At 44.3% G+C, this 22412-nt stretch overlaps 1 protein-coding gene across 1 annotated transcript in view; it reads right to left on the reverse strand.

Moving 5' to 3' along the window:
* The window catches only part of PCP4 (Purkinje cell protein 4), a 60756-nt gene that overhangs the window by 16181 nt on the left and 22163 nt on the right, over positions 1 to 22412 (reverse strand). Inside the window, exon 2 of the mRNA XM_047719519.1 lies at positions 18479 to 18530. Coding sequence (XP_047575475.1) covers positions 18479 to 18530 — 52 coding nt within the window. The remainder of the gene's footprint in view (positions 1 to 18478; positions 18531 to 22412) is intronic.

The raw sequence follows: 22412 nt of genomic DNA on the forward strand, positions 1-22412 counted from the left end.
AGCAAGCTTCTATTTCGCATAATCGTAAATTACTGGAAGGAGTATTCTCATAAACGTGAAGGAGGCCGTATCTCCCTCTTCCCATTTCCCACGCCCACCGCCAACCCCCATCTGGGTCTGTGGAATCAATACATCTTTCAGCTGATCGTTGGTCTACTCAATTCCAAATCCTAATAGGAAAAAGGAAAGTGGCTCCTAGCACAGGAGTTCTCTGGCAAGAACTCAGAGGAATCCCAGATCAGAAGCAGCCACGAGTCAGTTAGTTTTCTGACGGAGGGAGGTAACTTTCAAAGGAAATGTAATTGTCTTAAATGTCTCATTAAATTAGATTTAGCGATATGCAAATAATTAGCCTTCTCGATCACGACAAGCAACCATTTCTGTTAAAAATAATAATGATATATACACCTTCAAATTAATACTGGAAGAAACAAAGCTTATAAATAACTATATTTCAAATTCAATGATCCTGTAATATTGGTTATCCTTCTTTCCTCTTGAACTTTCGGAATATGGTTCCTATTAAAGGGGCTTAAGTCCTCATTTCTGTGGGAAATTGTCTTCCCTGAAATGCCCAAAAGAGGGATTCTCTCGGCTGCGTGGGGAAGGAGAGGGAGGGAGATTTTAGCTCTGGTTTGCACTTGACTAGAAGGAAGGGATGTTTGCTTCTTGTACTTCTTCACGAGCTGATCCCGCAATCAGACAAGTTTGAAACTAAGGACTCCAACCTACCACCTCATCCCTCTCCAGGACAGTGAAGGCAAATCTCAGCCTCTGCTGTCTGAAATGCTGCCCAGAGAGCCCAGGGCTGCGTGTTTCCCAGACCAAGTCCCAGGCCCCAGGCTGGTCGCTGCTCTTCCAGCCCTCCTGGGGAGCACCTGGGGTCGCTGGCAGGCCTCCTTTTCCCCAGTCTTTCTGTGGCTCAGGGCAGGTGGGTGACTCATCCACAGGCTCAATGGGCCACCGCGAGGCAGCTTTTCTGGAAGCTTGTTAGTGGCTTCCAGACCCAAATCACTGGAGGGTGCCTGACCAAGCCCCAGGCAGCCCAAATCCCAGGAGGCTAAAACTGCCAGTGCTCCCTCCTGCCCTGGTAAACCTGGCTTCAGGAGGGGGTGATGGTGTCTGCTCTTCACACATATCCCACTTCCCAGTTGGTCTGGGCTTCCATCGAGGCTCTCCTTTAGGCCAGGTTGAGATGTGCACAGCTTTGCACATGTGCATGTGCACGCGCACATTCCTGGCTGCATTCCTATTAAGTACCCCTCCCCAGTCTTTGGCCACCTCCCTCTGCTCCTGGATGACACCTGAGAGGGTCTGAGACCTTAAACTGGCCACCTGGAAAACACACTAACGTTCACGGACTGCCTAACTGCTCTTCCAAAAATAGAGCTGATGGGTTTTCATCAACCAATGACACTACACAGTTAAAAGGACAATATTAATAAATGGTCTTTCTTTCTTTCTTTCTTTCTCTCCCTTTCTCTCTTTTCCTTTCTTTCTTCTTTCCTTCCTTTTTTGTACTTTTTCTGAAACCAATCCAGAATTTGTTTACAAAAATCCTGCCGCTTTGTCTGTGTTAATCTGCCATCACTCATAGTATAATAAGCTACATTTTTTTTAAATTAGGGAACACTGAGAGGGGTAGCTGATGACCCAGGTTTCAGTGACAAAAGTGCATGGGCAAGACGCAATGCAATTTTTTCAAGCTTTGCTCCTCAGATTTGCTCTCTGCCTGTCCTAACCATCGTTCTGTGGCTTTGGTTGGGTTCCTCCAACAGATGGCATGACAATCAGAAGACAGAAAGAGAGATCTGGTCATTAAGTCCCTTGCCTCTTTCTCTGCTAACGTTGCAGATAAAATACAGGCTGCCTATAAATTCAAACTTCAGAAAAAAACAATGAAAAATGTTTAGTATAAGTATGTCCCAAATATGGCATGGGACATACTTATACTTAATTTTTTTTTTTATTTTTTGCTTATCTGACACTGAAATTTAACAGAGCGTCCCATACTTTTACTTTCTAAATCTGGCAACCCTGTACGTCTGCACTGTTGCGCAGCTCAGGTATGTTCCTCAGCAGCAGGACACGGTCCCTGTCAGGCTGCCTCTCCAGACGTCTTCCTCTTTGAATTCAGGTGCCTCCCGTCAGGCTCTGCCATTGCTAGTCTGAGGTGCTGCACTGTTCTGTGTGGGTTTCCCTAAACCCTATGCACGGCTTTGCAAACAGTCCCTTTGTAGTTAACTCTCCTCTAGCTCCTCAGGAGTGGGGTGTGCCCTCCTCCTCCTCCCAGGACCACAGCCCGTCCATTTGTCACTAAAAACTTCCGGCCCCATTCTCCCAGCACTGCTCTTTTAAAATACACCCTTACAACTAAAAAAATTAAAAAAAAAAAAATACGCCCTTACTCCTTCTGATAACAGTGTCTAGCGCAGAGTAGGTGCTGAGCAAATACTTTTTGAACAAAGGTGCAGAAAAAGGCTGGAGTTGATCCTGTTTTGCAACATCTCTCATCTGGTTTTTAAGAACCTAAAGGTATGCTTCCGGGAAAGATTACATTCCTACCAGCAAGAAGACAGAACAGTCTAGGATGGCCTCGAAGGAGAGGTGGAAGGAGAGGAGAACCAACCGACAGGCTAATAAAGAGGAGAGGCATCGGTATGTAACAGAGAGCTGCTGTCCCAGAATTTAACAGCATTAACACAGGAAGTGGTTATTCTGCCCACCGGTTCTAGAGGAAGATGGGCTCAGCTGGGCACTTCTTGTGTGGAACCGTCCGTGTGTTGCAGCGAGAGGGTCCTGGGGCCAGAGGCATCTGGTGGGTATTCACCACTCGTCTCACAGTCGGGCTGGGAGAGACGGCACCGTCCTGGGCTGGTCGGGCATGTCAGCCAGCCGCTGCTCCGCACAGCTAGCCCACGCTTCCTCACGACAGGACGGGTTCAGAGTATCAGGCTTCTCAGGTGGCCATTGCCTTCTCCCACAGCAAGCTTTTTCAGGGACAAAAAGTTCAAAGCTGCTGGTTTCTTAAGATCTAGGCCCAGAAACCCTGTGCACCCCGTCTGCTGTGTGCAGCTGGTCTAAGTCACACCTGTCCTGCTGTAAGAGAAGGAGACTTGGAACTCCCATCTCCATGGGCCAAACACTTTGGAGCCCTCTCCAACCCTCTACAAAGCACAATGCAAAACCAGAAATCATTCACCACTACAAAAGGCACACGAGGTGATGTGGGAGGATTCCCCAAGTCCCTTACAAAGTAAAGCGAGCACAGAGAGTGGGGAACTTTTGTGCTGCCTATGTGGAAAATGACTTAAATTCAAATTAATTGTTCACGCCCTAAAAAGTTTCCAATTATCTATCTGCTATGCTTAAACCAGGACAGTGGTTTAGAAAGTATGGAAGGAAAATGTATCGTAATATGAATGATACATATTGAGTAGTTTTAAAGGAAAAAGTCTATATCTGGAGCCTTGTTAGAGGCTGACTTCCCAGCCAGGCAACGTGCGTAGGGCCCCACACTCAGCACGGCGGGCTATGTTCCCCTTAATCATTCTTCAACAAAAGGGCTGTGTTTTATCTTTCCCAGGACCCTGATGTTGGTGGTCCCGTCCTTCACAGAGAGTAGAAAAGGCAAGGAGGTGCCCGAGAACCCCCAGGAATGAGTTCACTAGGTCTTGTCTTCAGAGCACATGGCTGGTGAACAGCATTTGCTCACATGACTCCTTCCAAAAAGCCAGCAAAGCCACCTGTCCTCTGCCTTAGCGACTCTGCCAGTCTGCTACACTAGGTTTTAGCGCAGGCCAAAAAAACAGAACAAAAACCCATTATCACAGTTTGAAGTAACTCTTAAGAGCATTCAGAGCCAAACCTGTTCTCAGCTTGCCTAAGTTAATGAAAATCAGTCACTTCCCAAAAACAAGGAGAAGCCCACTAAAGAGAAAAGAAAAATCGTACGTGGAAAAAAATAGCGCTGTTTCTTGACTGGTCCAAATTAAGCCGAATCGTCACAATTAATTAGTATTGATTAGGAGCTTCCACTTGTTACTGATGAAGAATGCAGGAAGAAACCAATCGACAGTGTTGAGGGGAATTTTCATAAGCTCACAACACGTCCCAGGAGCTCTCCCCAAAGCTCTGTTCTAGAATCTGCGGCAAAGAGCTTTCTTGGGAGACGCAGGGAGATGTCTGCCCTCGAGTTGAAGCGAGATCTGTGATGGCTGGAAGGATGCCCAGGGAGACAGGTTATAGGGACCTCAAGGTTCCCTCTTCCTGCAAGTGGAAGGGCTGGTCCCGCCTGAGAGAGAGTTCAGTTTCTGAAGACAGTTCAGCCCACTATCTCCCAAGAACACCCTTTCTCAAGAAGGAACATTAGCATCCCCACATGCCTCTGTAATCACAAACAAACTCACTAATATGAAACCTACAAATTTAAACCATCTTATCGGAGAGCCCAGGCTGAGATTCAAGTTGGTTCTCTCCTCTGAAAAGCTGCTTGCTGTGCAAATTAATTCTATAAGTAAAATTATGAGTGTCTCACATGCTTAAAAGAGCAAAATGTTTTCAAGCACTTGAGAAATATTATTTCCATACGAATAATTGATTAGCAGAATATGAGATATCCCTGTGTCCCAGTTCAGGCAGGATTCCAGAGAAAAGAAGGATCTACCTTCAGGTTTCCGCTAAGGCATATGGGCCTTCTCCATAGGATATGAAACAGAATTCTATCTTCAGCTGGTCTAAAGTTATCCAGTGTTCAATTTCACAAAGAAGGAAGGAAGGAAGCAGGGAGAGAGGAAGAAGAAGAAAGATATGGATAAGCCCATCATTAGCATATCGTTTCAATGTGTTCATTTGAAAAATTAATGTGGCTGTGTCCGTAATGAGTCTGACATCACATATATTTTCCAGAGGCCAGTAACTAGTTAACTAAGTGGTTGAGATGATGGTGCTGAGACTCTGGTTTCTGGCTTGGCCAAAATGTAAGCCGGTCAGGCTCATTCTGTTCTAAGGGCTCAGACCACAGCCCACCCTTGGTTCCGGTTTGCAGCAAGACCCCAAGCCCAGAGCCATCTCAGGACCGAGTGTCCATGGAGACAATGTGTCTGCCCTGCTGTCCAGATGAGCACAACTTTCCTCTTGTGATTTGTGTGACCTTGGACAGATCACCGACATCACGAGGAGCATCGCCTGACACAGCCTCCCTACCCACCTCCCAAGGCTGCCAGGGAATGAAACAGAAGGTTGTGCATGACGGCATTTTAAGCTATGCAAATGTACACAGATGTAGAGACTGACAACTAGAAGCAGATACTGGGATGCCTGGGTGGTTCAGTCGGTTACGCCACTGCCTTCAGCTCAGGTCATGATCCCAGAGTCCTGGGATCCCAGGATCCTGGGATCGAGCCCCCATTGGGCTCCCTGCTCCGTGGAGAGCCTGCTTCTCCCTCTCCCTCTATCTGCCACTCTACCTGTACTCTCTCTGTGAAATAAATAAATAAAATATTAAAAAAAAAAAGGAGCAGATACCAATCTCCTCTCCTATTGACGACCCTTCAAGTGTGTTGAATCCACTTTGAAGTGGATTCAAATGTGTGGAATCCACTCTGAAGACAGTGGATTCGAAGCACCACATCTATCCCAGGTATGACATGCACACAGAAGTCATTATAATGCTCCACCTGGAGCTCCCCCCCCCAAAAAAAAAATCATTGGTATAACTAAGATTAAAAGTAATAAATTTCCTGTAGACACTAATCCCTAAAACAACCTTCACGTGGAATCGACTCACTTGTTGAACAATATTACCCAATGACCAGGTTTGTGTGCAGAGCCTGGTGGTTTAAAGGCCTGGCTTAATCAGCAACTCCAATTTCATTCTTCCTCCCTCTGGATCGATATCAGAAACAACCTTGTGTGCCCATTGCCTCCTTCTGGAATATAGATCTCCCGTGCGTCGCATGCTGACAGCAAAGAAGGGCATATCCCACTGTAGTATTTCAACTCCGCATTAGCGTTTTATCACTCTGGTTTTGAATTCCTTTTCCCTTTTTTCTTTTTTTTCTTTTTTTCTGGTTGCTCTGAGTATGGAAAAAGAAAGAGAGGAAGGGCCCAGAGGCCCCAGATGGAGACCAGAGTCGTTTGATTTTTCGCCTTGAAAGCTTCATGTGTCTGAGGTGCTCGAGGCAACGCTCGCAATATGTCAGCACAAGCGAATTCTGGGCTTCCCGCGGCTCGCAGCTTGATCACACCAGCTGGGGACAGATTTAGAGCTTTCTGGCCTGGTGATCGGTGCACACCTGAGAGATTGAGAACTTTGGGGAGGTGCCTTTCCCACCGCCAGGTGAGGGCTGTAAACATTCTGAACTGCGTATTTCTGATACATGTTGCTGTGCAGCACCCCGAATTCTTTTTCTCCCCCTTTTCAAAGAGGTGTAGCAGAGGATGGCAAGTTCCCACTCCAGCTCCGGCTGAGGTTTAGGCAGAGTTGGCATATTAGATCTCCGTGCGGAGCAGAGCGTCGCAGAGCCCGGCTTCCAGATGCCTGCATACTCCAGCCTGTGGGAACACAGGAAGGTCGCAAACCCACCCTGCGGCTAAGACCTTCTCTCTCCCAGCCCTAAACTCTGGTCTCTCCTACACCGAACTTGAAGTGGAACCAGGTCACCTCCCTGCCTCAGTCGTTGCCTGGTGTGACACCTCTGGAGGCTTTTTCTAGAAATTGCATTTCTTCCTGTTGCCTTCCATCCAAACGTCCTGTGCACAAACCAGGATCCGCCAGGCAGCACCTCCTGCCAGACTGACCGTCCCTCTCGGTGGCGATGGTGAGCACTCAGTCCCCTTTGTTCCTGGGCACATCCTATTCCAGGTTCATCCCACCCTTGTACATGAGGTCTCAGTCCACACACCTACCCAAACCGGGAAATCCGGCAGCTTAGACATCCTGGGCAAAATCTGCCCACGTCCATTTGCAGATATAGAAGGTCATCGTACACGAAGAACACCGAAAGAAAAGATGTTGCTTTCTCCTAAGTGATCTGGGGCTGAAAGGGGGCTGCTTTGGGGATAAATATTTGAGTTTCATTTCTTATTTGCACAATCACACCCAGATTAATGGTAGTGAATAAGTCTACCTATGAGCACAAATCCTCCATCTCTCTCCCCACCGACTCAATAACAGAAAAACAAAATACAGTGTGCATGTGTGTGTTTTCTCAAATCCAAAGGAAAGATAAACTTAAATTTCCATGTGCCTGGGTTTCATTCAAAACAAAGAGAGGAGAGCACCCAGGACATTTTCTCTTAGTCATTGTTAGCAATCATATGGTCAGGTCAAAGCAAACCAAACGCTATGTGATCCTAGAGTATCTCCACACCTACTAGAAGTTTCTCAAGCCACCACCTCTTTCCCAATGAAGGGGGACACCTACCAAGCATAGTGCCTGAGTTCTTTCTCAAGCACTGAAGCCTCGAAGAAATTACAGCCACAGTAAGCTTTCCAGGTGGTGCAAAATAACACCTTCCTTCTGGACATTTACTCACAGCCTGGTGGGAGGGGATCCTTTTGTTAAATCGGGTGCATCCATGCCCCCACCCCCAAAGACAAAACTTTCTGGAAACAAATGCGTCACAGCTCACTAAATCAAGAGAAATCCATTCCAGTTTTAGAAATTCAATTTAGCTTGAGTAAGCCTCCAGGCTCTGAAAGTAAGCTCAGCCAGGGGTTTATTATTCGTAAATCTTTCCTTCATGTTGGAAGCCTCCCAGCGGCCACTCTCCTTCCAGTATTTCCTGACTTTCTCTGTCGATAAAACCTTTAACTCCTGGAGTCCCTCTGAAGAACAAGCATCAAAATATGCATCAGGACATCGAGGAAAATTGCTGTCTTGCCAAAAACCAAAAACCAAACAAACAACAACAAAAAAACTGAAACAAAAACACCTTTTGCTTGTGTCCAAACTGGTGATTGGAGGTGAATAATCGGTTGTGTCTGTACTGATGAATGCGGTTGAGTTTAACATCGCAGACGAGTCATAACTGGAGCTGTATGAACTATCATTTCACTCCAGGAGGGTAACAAACGAAGTTCTTGGCCTCAACTAATCAAGTAATGAAGGTACTTTGTTCATAAAGGAATGAAAATCTCTGAGCCAACAAAAGCCTAATGAATTCACTTTTTTTTTAAGATTTTTATTTTATTTATCTGACAGACAGAGATCACAAGTAGGCAGAGAGGCAGGCAGAGAGAGAGGGGGAAGCAGGCTTCCCGCTGAGCAGAGAGCCCGACTCGCGGCTCGATCCCAGGACCCTGGGACCATGATCTGAGCCGAAGGCAGAGGCTTTAACCCATGGGATTCAGGCATCCCATGAATTCACTTTTTAATTAAAAATAATAATAACCCTAAAATTTACAAACAACCTGTCTCCATACTGCCCATGTGATGAAGACTATCTGGACTTGCTGGGCTGTGTATGCAGAGGTTGGTATCCTAGGGGCATCCTGGATGTGTAGTGGGTAAGTATCCTATCTCACATCCATAAACACCACAGCGACACCACCTCCTGTAAAAATAATCTTGGAATACCAAGAGCCCAGATTCCCTGTCAGTGGAACTCTTGGGATAGTGTTTAATGTAACACAATTCCAGCAGAGTCAACAATTAAGATCCCTCTGGACTCTTCATGCATCCGACATGTGTCTTCTGTGATCTGAACGAGCATTTTGATGCACTCATAACTCACTGCCATGGTCCTCATTACTTCAAGTGTTAAATGGAAGCCTAAAGCAAATTTATAATAGTTGAAATAAGAACACTTTGACTTGTAGACAACTAATGAAATTTGGAATGATCATTTCATGATTAATTGACTACTACCCAACTCTCCTGACATTTTGGTGTTCTGTGCTCCATGGTTCCACTCCCGTGGGTCCCTGTTCCTTCCACACATGTGGACAGCTTCATTTGTGCTAACAGGAAATAGACATTCAGCTAAAAAAGTTCTCTTGAGGGGAGGAGTCAAGATGGCGGAGAAGTAGCAGGCTGAGACTACTTCGGGTAGCAGGAGATCAGCTAAATAGCTTATCTAAAGATTGCAAACACCTACAAATCCAACGGGAGATTGAAGAGAAGAAGAACAGCAATTCCAGAAACAGAAAATCAACCACTTTCTGCAAGGTAGGACTGGCGGAGAAGTGAATCCAAAGCGACGGGAAGATAGACCGCGGGGGGAGGGGCCGGCTCCCGGCGAGCGGCGGAGCAACGGAGCAAAATCAGGACTTTTAAAAGTCTGTTCTGCTGAGGGACATCGCTCCAGAGGCTTAACTGGGGTGAAGCCCAGGTGGGGTCAGCGCGGCCTCAGGTCCCGCAGGGTCGCAGAAGGATCGGGGGTATCTCAGTGTCGCAGAGCTTACCGGTATTAGAACGGGGAAGCCGGCTGCAGAGACAGAGCCGAGGAGTGACTCTCAGCTCGGGGTTGCCTTGAACCGGTCGCAGGCTCGGTCGGCTCGGAGCGCGGCTGGAGGCCAGGGTGACGAGAGTCATTTGGCGCTGTTCTCTGAGGGCGCACTGAGGAGTGGGGCCCCGGGCTCTCGGCTCCTCCGGGCCGGAGACCAGGAGGCCGCCATCTTTATTCCCGTCCTCCGGACTCTACGGAAAGCGCTCAGGGAACAAAAGCTCCCGAAAGCGAACCCGAGCGGATGACTCAGCGCGGCCCCGGGTAAGGGCGGTGCAACTCCGCCTGGGGCAAAGACGCTTGAGAATCACTACAACGGGCCCCTCCCCCAGAAGATCTACGGGAAACCCAGCCAGGACCAAGTTCACCTACCAAGGAGAACGGCGGAATTCCAGAGGAGAGGAAAGCAAAGCACGGAACTCATGGCTTTCTCCCCATGATTTTTTAGCCTTGCAGTTAATTTAATTTTTTTTTCTTTTTCAATTTTTTTTTCTTTTTCTCTTCTACTGCTAAATTTTTTTTAACTTTTACCATTTTCTTTTTTTTAACGTTTTTTAAATAATATATATATATATATATATATATTTTTATCTAATATATATATATTTTTTCCTCTTTTTATATTTTTTTCTTTAACGGCTTTCTTTTTTTTAATAGTTTTTTTTTCTTTCTTTCTGAACCCCTTTTTATCCTCTTTATCCCCCCTCACAATTCAGGATCTCTTCTGATTTGGCTAAAGCATATTTTCCTGGGGTTGTTGCCACCCTTTTAGTATTTTAATTGCTCCTTCATAAACTCTTATCTGGACAAAATGACAAGGCGGAAAAATTCACAACAAAAAAAAGAACAAGAGGCAATACCAAAGGCTAGGGACCTAATCAATACAGACATTGGTATTATGTCAGATATAGAGTTCAGAATGATGATTCTCAAGGTTCTAGCCGGGCTTGAAAAAGGCATGGAAGATATTAAAGCAACCCTCTCGGGAGATATAAAAGCCCTTTCTGGAGAAATAAAAGAACTAAAATCTAACCAAGTTGAAATCAAAAAAGCTATTAATGAGGTGCAATCAAAAATGGAGGCTCTCAGTGCTAGGATAAATGAGGCAGAAGAAAGAATTAGCGATATAGAAGACCAAATGACAGAGAATAAAGAAGCTGAGCAAAAGAGGGACAAACAGCTACTGGACCACGAGGGGAGAATTCGAGAGATAAGTGACACCATAAGACGAAACAACATTAGAATAATTGGGATTCCAGAAGAAGAGGAAACAGAGAGGGGAGCAGAAGGTATATTGGAGAGAATTATTGGAGAGAATTTCCCCAATATGGCAAAGGGAACAAGCATCAAAATCCAGGAGGTTCAGAGAACCCCCCTCAAAATCAATAAGAATAGGTCTACACCCCGTCACCTAATAGTAAAATTGACAAGTCTTAGTGACAAAGAAAAGATCCTGAAAGCAGCCCGGGAAAAGAAGTCTGTAACGTACAATGGTAAAAATATTAGATTGGCAGCAGACTTATCCACAGAGACCTGGCAGGCCAGAAAGAGCTGGCATGATATATTCAGAGTACTAAATGAGAAAAACATGCAGCCAAGAATACTATATCCAGCTAGGCTATCATTGAAAATAGACGGAGAGATTAAAAGCTTCCAGGACAAACACAAACTGAAAGAATTTGCAAATACCAAACCAGCTCTACAGGAAATATTGAAAGGGGTCCTCTAAGCAAAGAGAAACCCTCAAAGTAGTAGATCAGAAAGAAACAGAGACAATATACAATAACAGTCACCTTACAGGCAATACAATGGCACTAAATTCATATCTCTCAATACTTACCCTGAATGTTAATGGGCTAAATGCCCCAATCAAAAGACACAGGGTATCAGAATGGTTAAAAAAACAAAAACCATCTATATGTTGCCTACAAGAAACTCATCTTACACCCGAAGACACCACCAGGTTTAAAGTGAGGGGGTGGAAAAGAATTTACCATGCTAATGGACATCAGAAGAAAGCAGGAGTGGCAATCCTTATATCAGATCAATTAGATTTTAAGCCAAAGATTATAATAAGAGATGAGGAAGGACACTATATCATACTCAAAGGAACTGTCCAACAAGAAGATCTAACAATTTTAAATATCTATGCCCCTAACGTGGGAGCAGCCAACTATATAAACCAATTAATAACAAAATCAAAGAAACACATCGACAAGAATACAATAATAGTAGGGGATTTTAACACTCCCCTCACTGAAATGGACAGATCATCCAAGCAAAAGATCAACAAGGAAATCAAGGCCTTAAATGACACACTGGACCAGATGGACATCACAGATATATTCAGAACATTTCATCCCAAAGCAACAGAATACACATTCTTCTCTAGTGCACATGGAACGTTCTCCAGAATAGATCACATTCTTGGTCCTAAATCAAGTCTCAACCGGTATCAAAAGATTGGGATCATTCCCTGCATATTTTCAGACCACAATGCTCTAAAGCTAGAACTCAATAACAAGAGGAAATTTGGAAAGAACCCAAATACATGGAGACTAAACAGCATCCTTCTAAAGAATGAATGGGTCAACCAGGAAATCAAAGAAGAATTGAAAAAAATTATGGAAACAAATGATAATGAAAACACAACAGTTCAGAATCTGTGGGACACAACAAAGGCAGTCCTGAGAGGAAAATATATAGCGGTACAAGCCTTTCTCAAGAAACAAGAAAGGTCTCAGGTACACAACCTAACCCTACACCTAAAGGAGCTGGAGAAAGAACAAGAAAGAAACCCTAAACCCAGCAGGAGAAGAGAAATCATAAAGATCAGAGCAGAAATCAATGAAATAGAAACCAAAAAAACAATAGAACAAATCAACGAAACTAGGAGCTGGTTCTTTGAAAGAATTAATAAGATTGATAAACCCCTGGCCAGACTTATCAAAAAGAAAAGAGAGAGGACCCAAATAAATAAAATCATGAATGAAAGAGGAGAGATCACAACGAACACCAAAGAAATACAGACAATTATAAGAACATACTATGAGCAACTCTACGCCAACAAATTTGACAATCTGGAAGAAATGGATGCATTCCTAGAGACATATAAACTACCACAACTGAACCAGGAAGAAATAGAAAGCCTGAACAGACCCATAACCAGTAAGGAGATTGAAACAGTCATCAAAAATCTCCAAACAAACAAAAGCCCAGGGCCAGACGGCTTCCCGGGGGAATTCTACCAAACATTTAAAGAAGAACTAATTCCTATTCTCCTGAAACTGTTCCAAAAATAGCAATAGAAGGAAAACTTCCAAACTCATTTTATGAGGCCAGCATCACCTTGATCCCAAAACCAGACAAGGATCCCAACAAAAAAGAGAACTACAGACCAATATCCTTGATGAACACAGATGCAAAAATTCTCGCCAAAATACTAGCCAATAGGATTCAACAGTACGTTAAAAGGATTATTCACCACGACCAAGTGGGATTTATTCCAGGGCTGCAAGGCTGGTTCAACATCCGCAAATCAATCAATGTGATACAACACATTAATAAAAGAAAGAACAAGAACCATATGATACTCTCCATAGATGCTGAAAAAGCATTTGACAAAGTACAGCATCCCTTCCTGATCAAAACTCTTCAAAGTGTAGGGATAGACGGCACATACCTCAATATTATCAAAGCCATCTATGAAAAACCCACCGCAAATATCATTCTCAATGGAGAAAAACTGAAAGCTTTTCCGCTAAGGTCAGGAACACGGCAGGGATGTCCGTTATCACCACTGCTATTCAACATAGTACTAGAAGTCCTAGCCTCAGCAATCAGACAACAAAAGGAAATTAAAGGCATCCAAATCGGCAAAGAAGAAGTCAAACTATCACTCTTCGCAGATGATATGATACTCTATGTGGAAAACCCAAAAGACTCCACTCCAAAACTGCTAGAACTTGTACAGGAATTCAGTAAAGTGTCAGGATATAAAATCAATGCACAGAAATCAGTTGCATTTCTCTACACCAACAACAAGACAGAAGAAAGAGAAATTAAGGAGTCCATCCCATTTACAATTGCACCCAAAACTATAAGATACCTAGGAATAAACCTAACCAAAGAGACTAAGAATCTATACTCAGAAAACTATAAAGTACTCATGAAAGAAATTGAGGAAGACTCAAAGAAATGGAAAAATGTTCCATGCTCCTGGATTGGAAGAATAAATATTGTGAAAATGTCTATGCTACCTAAAGCAATCTACACATTTAATGCAATTCCTATCAAAGTACCATCCATTTTTTTCAAAGAAATGGAACAAATAATCCTAAAATTTATATGGAACCAGAAAAGACCTCGAATAGCCAAAGGAATATTGAAAAAGAAAGCCAAAGTTGGTGGCATCACAATTCCGGACTTCAAGCTCTATTACAAAGCTGTCATCATCAAGACAGCCTGGTACTGGCACAAAAACAGACACATAGATCAATGGAACAGAATAGAGAGCCCAGAAATGGACCCTCAACTCTATGGTCAACTCATCTTCGACAAAGCAGGAAAGAATGTCCAATGTAAAAAAGACAGCCTCTTCAATAAATGGTGTTGGGAAAATTGGACAGCCACATGCAGAAAAATGAAATTGGATCATTTCCTTACACCACACACGAAAATAGACTCAAAATGGATGAAGGATCTCAATGTGAGAAAGGAATCCATCAAAATCCTCGAGGAGAACACAGGCAGCAACCTCTTCGACCTCAGCCGCAGCAACATCTTCCTAGGAATATCACCAAAGCAAGGGAAGCAAGGGCAAAAATGAACTTTTGGGATTTTATCAAGATCAAAAGCTTTTGCACAGCAAAGGAAACAGTGAACAAAACCAAAAGACAACTGACAGAATGGGAGAAGATATTTGCAAATGACATATCAGATAAAGGGCTAGTGTCCAAAATCTATAAAGAACTTAGCAAACTCAACACCCAAAGAACAAAGAATCCAATCAAGAAATGGGCAGAGGACATGAACAGACATTTCTGCAAAGAAGACATCCAGATGGCCAACAGACACATGAAAAAGTGCTCCATATCACTCGGCATCAGGGAAATACAAATCAAAACCACCATGAGATATCACCTCACACCATTCAGAATGGCTAAAATTAACAAGTCAGGAAATGACAGATGCTGGCGAGGATGCGGAGAAAGGGGAACCCTCCTACACTGTTGGTGGGAATGCAAGCTGGTGCAACCACTCTGGAAAACAGCATGGAGGTTCCTCAAAATGTTGAAAATAGAACTACCCTATGACCCAGCAATTGCACTGCTGGGTATTTACCCTAAAGATACAAACATAGTGATCCGAAGGGGCCCGTGCACCCGAATGTTTATAGCAGCAATGTCTATAATAGCCAAACTATGGAAAGAACCTAGATGTCCATCTACAGACGAATGGATAAAGACGATGTGGTATATATACACAATGGAATACTATGCAGCCATCAAAAGAAATGAAATCTTGCCATTTGCGACGACGTGGATGGAACTAGAGGGTATCATGCTTAGCGAAATAAGTCAATCGGAGAAAGACAACTATCATATGATCTCCCTGATATGAGGGAGAGGAGATGCAACATGGGGGGTCGAGGGGGTAGGAGAAGAGTAAATGAAACAAGATGGGATTGGGAGGGAGACAAACCATAAGTGACTCTTAATCTCACAAAACAAACTGAGGGTTGATGGGGGGAGGGGGTTGGGAGAGGGGGTGGGGTTATGGATATCGGGGAGGGTATGTGCTATGGTGAGTGTTGTGAAGTGTGTAAACCTGGCGATTCGCAGACCTGTACCCTGTACCCCTGGGGATAAAAATATATGTTTATAAAGCTGTAAAAAAAAAAAAAGAAAGAAAGGATGAATCCCCAAGTTTTGTAGCAACATGGACGGGACTGGAAGAGATTATACTGAGTGAAATAAGTCAAGCAGAGAGAGTCAATTATCATATGGTTTCACTTATTTGTGGAGCATAACAAATAGCATGGAGGACAAGGGGAGATGTTGAGGAGAAGGGAGTTGAGGGAAATTGGAAGGGGAGGTGAACCATGAGAGACTATGGACTCTGAAAAACGATCTGAGAATTTTGAAGGGGTGGGGGGTGGGAGGTTGGGGGCACCAGGTGGTGGGCATTGTAGAGGGCACGGATTGCATGGAGCACTGGGTGTGGTGCAAAAATAATGAATACTGTTATGCTGAAAAAAATTAAAAAATTTAAAAAAAAAAAAGTTCTCTTGAGACACCTGTGATGACAGAGTAAAATAATTTGAATTTCAATGGGATGTAATAATAGGTTAAAACAAATTCTCAGATGATATTCTCATATTACAAATTAAGAACAAGGAACAAAGTGACTTAGATTTTTAGGGAAAATATCTTTTAGACCAAGTCTTTACCCCAATCACTGTTGGGTTGTTACTACTTTTGTCTTTGTCCATTTTTAGAGGCAAAAAGCAAACTAAATAGCATAATAAAATGTTGTGTACATATATCACCTATGAGCAATTCTTCTGAAACCAAAGGACAACCTATTACAGCATCTTTGTTCTACGATTACTGAATAATCTCTAATTCTAAACATCCCTTTTTCTACTCAGAAGTGAATGTCCTCTAATATCTAGAATTATATAAAGGAAAGCTTTATCCTCGGCACCTTGAATTTTTCTTTCCATTGATTTCCATACCTCCAGAAAAGACACATTTGGTTTTCACTAGCAGGGATCAGTTTGGGGCTAAAAAAAATGTCATGCTTCAGAACAGCAGAAAGTCATGTCTTCTGCAACAGCTGATACTTCTCTCTGGTGCAAAGCCCTGAGCATGTAGACATGCTTCGTAGGACCCATCAGACAGAGGCCAGGATAGAGCTGGGGGGTGGAGGCAGTGAACACGAGGGGTCTGGTCATCTCTGAGCCAGGACTCTGCCTGATTCTCAGAGTCCAGACTCCTCACACGTGATACGGGAGTCACACCAGAGCAGCAATGCTCAGAGTGTGGGCCAGGTACTCTGGGGGCGGGGCCCTCTTCTGAGGAAGTGCTTGGATCAGAATTATTTTTTAGAGTACTAAGGTATGACTTGCTTTTTCCAACCTCATTCTCTCAGGAGCTCACAGTGGAATTTTCCTGAGCCAACATGACATGCAATACCACAGGATGAAATGCAGAGGCAGCTCCCTGTCTTCTAGTAAAGACAGACATTAAAGAGATTTGGAAAAAAAAAAGTAAAACACTGCTAAAACACTATCCTTTTGCTAGATAGTATTTTTTTTCCATTTTGGAAAATGTCATTATTTTTCCATTTAAAATGTTACTTACATGAATATGTCATGGATTTGTCACATTATTTTTTTTAGTTATTTGTATTTATATCTTTTTTAATTCAGAGAAAAGCAAACATATACAAAATAAAAATCACCAATAATTCTGCATCTTTGGAATCACATTAAGGGAGGATCACTCGCTGACTCTGATATACAACAAGTAGTTAATACCAGTTATTGCTGAGGAGGCAGATTGGCACGAGCAGAGTCAGTGAGTGTCACATTATTTTTATAAAATTAATATGTAAACCTTTTTAAAAATGTCTCCTTTTTAATTTCTAATATGGGGACCAACCCCAAGACCCCATTCTCAGGGTCTTCAAGAATTTTTAAGGATGGAAAAAGCCAGAGAGCAAAAGCATGAGGACTGTCCCAGCAGCAGGTCTCTCAGAAGTCTTTTGACTGTAAGGATCCTGAAGCTGTGGGGCCAGCAGAAGGCCTCTGGAAAGAGATGCCTACGAATCCACGAGCCAGGGAGACCAGCAAGCTGCTGGGGGTCCTCTGCCTTCCTGTGTGTGCGCAGCTCTCATGTTGTCCCTCTCTGCTCTCTGACATCTGTGCCTGCAGCCCACCCCGACTCACACGGAGAAGGCAGGAAGGGCCCCCAACTCCCATAGATCGGGACAACTGACTCATTCACATAACGACCTCTTACCCTGGGGTCAGCACACTGACCCTGCCCAATGGGACGGCCTGAGTAGGCAAGTGAGTCGGGAGACCGCAGAGGAGGAAAGCACTAGCACAGAGGAACATTCCAGTACCTGAGTATTGCTCAGGCCCCAGCACAGACCTGGCAGAGGACCCTGAAGGCCCCCAGGGAGTTTCTCGCACCTGGTGTGGAGATCGGCATTACCCACAGCAGGCACAGGCACAAATCCCACACAGCGCGAAGCAGGACCCGTGTCCCACAAAAACGAGTTCATTTCATAACCAACAAGAAGCACAAACATCCAGAATCTAACTTCACCTGGAACACGAACATGCATCCACCCCTTCACCCCGCTGAAGCTGGGGCGCTGGGCTCACACCCAGCTGGGCCTCCTTGCAAGTCCACCCTCTTCCCAGTCACGGTCATAGCCAGCGCCCCCTCTCCAAGCCTCAGGCCCCACAAATACAGTGATGGCTCCCACAAGCCAAGGCCAGCATGGAGACTGGCCCTCTAGCACCCATTCGTGTTCGCTGGGAACTCGCTGCTGCCCCTCCCTGATCCAGACCCCCTGGAGCCCACGCTGTGCTCTGTGTCCTAGCAAGGCCTGAAGCAGACTGTAGAGGCTCCCATCCGGAGTTGAGCACTTCACAGCTTTCAAAGCACTTATCTCATTTGATCTCATTTCATCCTCACAACAACTCTGAGGATTCTCACCAGCCCTAATGAAGAAAGCACAGAACTATATTTGCATTGTAATTATCATGCTGCCCAAAACGAGAGTCCTCCTTTGGGAAGGAAACTGCTCCTATCACTGCATTTAGCTAGCTTGGTTTTCTTTGTAAAACCAGACCACGGTGCTCTCTGTGCTTTGCTCAGATGCCCTGTAACCCGAAGCACAAACGCGTGTACTAGGCTGGTTTGCACGGAAGGCATCACCCACATCTGCCACGGGCACAAGGCTGCAGACGTGACACAAGGAGATATCTGGATGATTCATGTCATCTTACCATTTTCGCCAGATGTCTTGTCTTTTCCATTGGTTGCCCCAGCACCTTGTCGCTAAAGGCATAAAAAGAAGGAGGGGAAAGAAATTGTTATCAGATATAGTCAGGATTATTTTCATCACTTCTAATATTTCAAATACCTGTTGCATTATACCATGTTCTAAACCTCATCTGAAAAATGAGGAAAATAGCCAAATGTGAGAGAATTGTCACTTTTGTCAGCGACGGCCCCTACACAGTTACGTTCTCATCCCAATCCCAATGCCCAGGTCGAAAGAATATTAATCAACTGAAAAAATATTGGGTTTGTAGTCTGAGTTTCTCCTACTGTTGAGTCGTCTGTCTGTCATTGTGTAAGCCTACATTGTGCATTTTCATTTTACCAGGCCAACCAGGAGTATGAAAATTTTATGGTCAGTCTTGGATCATGGGGCAAAAGTTTCTGTGAGGTCTGGGGAGCTATTAAACATGTCAACATACAAGCATGCTTCCTCAAACCTTACCCAACTACTATCTTTAAATAACATGGTGTTCAGAATGGTTCTAGTCCACGGAGACAGAAGTATTGTGTAAATCCAATTTTCTGGTCATTATTGAAAATATGCTTCAAGTTAAAAAAGATTGCAGGGGCGCCTGGGTGGCTCAGTGGGTTAAGGCCTCTGCCTTCAGCTCAGGTCATGATCTCAGGGTCCTGGGATCGAGCCCCACATCAGGCTCTCTGCTTAATGGGGAGCCTGCTTCCCCCTCTCTCTCTGCCTGCCTCTCTGCCTACTTGTGATCTCTGTCAAATAAATAAATAAAATATTTTTTTAAAAAAAGATTGCAGAGATTATGAAGTCTCTAATTTTCAGGTGAAGAAAATGCAACCAGGAAGGGAGCCTGATTTGTCTAAGATCAGAAGCTAGTTGGTGACACAGTGGAGACTAGAGATAGGACTTTGGTGCGCAGAGATGAGAGACCTGCAGGGATTGTCTTGGTTACAAAACTATTTAAATAAGATCCTGGGAAGAGAAGCAGAGCACTGGACAAGGAGGAAACCATTATAGGTAACTCTCACTAAGGGGTAAATATGTCCTCAAAATGTATATTTCTGTCCCACCTAAAAACAGTATCATAAAAAATAATTATCAGCTCCCATTAATGTCCAATGTTGTCATGAGAAACTCCCAGATCCTTAGTCAACCCTTTATTAACAGTAGATGGGTTAAAGCAAAAAAAAATCTTGCTTTCAGGTTCTGGTTCGTGTAAATGAATAGGGTGAATGATAAAGACCTTAGAAATCCTGTTAACCAAGTTAACTATCCCTGTGTACCCTTCCTGCCTTGTGCAGAGGATAACTTGAGAGAAGGTGATCAAACCAAGTGTCCCAGTGTCACCAAGCCCACCACACTCCCCAACCCAGTCACCATGAAGTGCAAAGGCCCACCCAAGCCAGTCCCATTCTGAGAAGATAAATCAACTCTCTGTGGCAGGAGTGGAAGGAAAAGCCAAAAGTTGGAAAGGTTATATAAATGTGGGCCCTGTCTTCATATCTAATGTAGAACATCTTGAATTTTCGGAACACTAGATCTGTCCGTGTGTTCCCATGGAGAATGGCTGCAGTTTAACCAAACATTAACTGTTCTACAAACTTCATTTAGGTCCCAAGTCATGGCATTGTTACCTCACCAGTCAACCAGGAATATATATCATCTTCACTTAAATAAATGATACATTTCTTAAATATGGTAGATTTGAAAGTAAAACACCCCTTTCTTCTTGCCCTGTGTTGAAGTGCCCTCTTCAACTGGAAGGCTGATTTGGTTGCACTGAAGGGAATCAAGCCACCACTAGAGAGGATCCAGTCAGCTACATGGCAGCTGTCAAAAACTGAATACTCCAGTGTTTAAACCCTCCATCCTTCCCCACAGAATGCATAGGTGAGTTGGGGGGAGAAAAGTGAATTTCAGAGACTAAAAGGACAGGGTTGTAGAGTTCAATAAAGTCAAACTTAAATGGAACACAAATGCAAAATAGGAGTGCACTCCACCTTCACTGTCTTTAAATACTTTAAACAGTGACACCTTTCAAATGTCATGAATACCTTGTTCCATAAAAGATCACATTTTAGAAACCTGAGGAAATCCAACATGAAATGCACACAGAGGAGAAAAGGAGTTCATTTTTTCAGGATTTCTAAGACAGGGGTTTCTGTGTCAGGTCTAATTTGATGGAGGCAGAACGAAACTGATAGATGTCTCAAGGAGACGGCATCTCAGATCAGAAAATGATCCCAATAAAAAAGAACTATTCACTGGGAGTATCTCATTTCAGAATTCTCTGAGACCTTGCAGTATGTTTAAGGGGAAGGCTGAGTGGAGTGGGGAACTACCTGAGAGCTTGCTTCTTCTGGGGTGGGAGGGGCGTCTCTGGTGGTCATCATATATGATTGTTTTATCACCATGATGCCATCTGCCCTTTGTCGTGGCCCTTGGCACAGATGTTCTCATTAGGTCCTCTCCTGGTGAACTCCAGCCCCACCCTAGCAACTTTATGTTCATGAAACACTCCTGGCTGGGACCCTCCACTATACCTTGTCCCACTCCAGACCCAGCACCTTCTTCCAAGCTTTCCTAAGTGTCTGGAAGAATAACAGTCCCTTCCTTCTTTGGTCATCTGAAATCAGCATCCCTGCGGCTCAGACCAGCTCAATGCCCATCCCCCTCAGGCACAATGGCATTCTCTCTTCCAACATGTCAAGATAGTGTCCCTGTCATCCATCCCCGAGACCTCTTCAAGGGACAGAGGGTCTCATATGAGAAAGTGTATTCCACTCAATTTACTTTTAGAATCAGAAATATAAAAACTACTCTGCTTTTTAGAGCACAGACACATCTGCTTGGAAACTCCCTCTTTCTCTGTTGTCCTCATTTTGTCACTAGAAGATGCTAGATAGCCCTCTAAGGATGCGACACAAGACATTCTGATTCCAACAATGAAGTAACCTTCTCCAGCAAGAGCTGGTGGCAGGCATGCCCGCTACGGAATCTGCAGAGAAACAGGGAGGATACCGGAGGGAACAAGGCAGAACCGCAGCCAGTGGATTGTCCCCAACCCTTAAACACTTTCCAAACAACTCACAGGGTTCTCAGAAGAGAGGCGTCCTTCCCCGGTGACATTAACTAATAAGAAGATAGCATTCCATTGAGGGTTGCTGGGGGGTGGCGGGGGTAGGGATGGGGTGGCTGGGTTATGGACATGGGGGAGGGTATATGTTATAGTGAGTGCTGTGAATTGTGTAAGACTAATGATTCACAGACCTGTACCCCTGAAACAGATAATACATGACATGTTAATTTAAAAAAAAAAAGCTAGAACTCCAGAATTTAATAAACTCCCAATAAAAAGGAGCCCAAGTAAAGAATGGGTACATGATAGTTCTTTCTCATAACATGCCACGTATCCATAAAAAGGCAGGATTGGTACTTCAACATATAAGTTTTGAGGTAATTTTTCTGACAGTCCCACTGCACCAGGGGCTACAGGAAAATAACAAAGCATATGTTTTTCATTTGGTTTCCCAGAACAGAGAGCCTGAGGCAAATGCTACGACTTTGTGCTACAACTTTGTTAGAGAGGGCACGTGGAACGAGGAGGAAGGAGGGAAGGGAGACTCATCCTCAAGTCCGCTTGCCAGCTGCACCTGACACCAACCTCATCCCCTCTGAGAGTGGTGAGACCCAGCAGACCCCAGCAGGGAAAGGTCAGTGAATAAGCCACCGGCCGCTGTCCCTCACCAGTCCAGTTCCTGGTGCTTCTCGACTGGGAGATGTCTCACAGCTGGCATCTACCAGGGGACAAGGAGGAAGTGCCCAGGCGGGAGATGCAGAGGTGGAGACACGTGGTGTGGCTGGGAGGGGCATGCTGTCACTTCACACATGCCTGAAGCCTATGGAGC

This window comes from Lutra lutra, chromosome 1 (assembly GCF_902655055.1).
Source record: "Lutra lutra chromosome 1, mLutLut1.2, whole genome shotgun sequence".
Taxonomy (NCBI): Eukaryota; Metazoa; Chordata; class Mammalia; order Carnivora; family Mustelidae; genus Lutra; species Lutra lutra.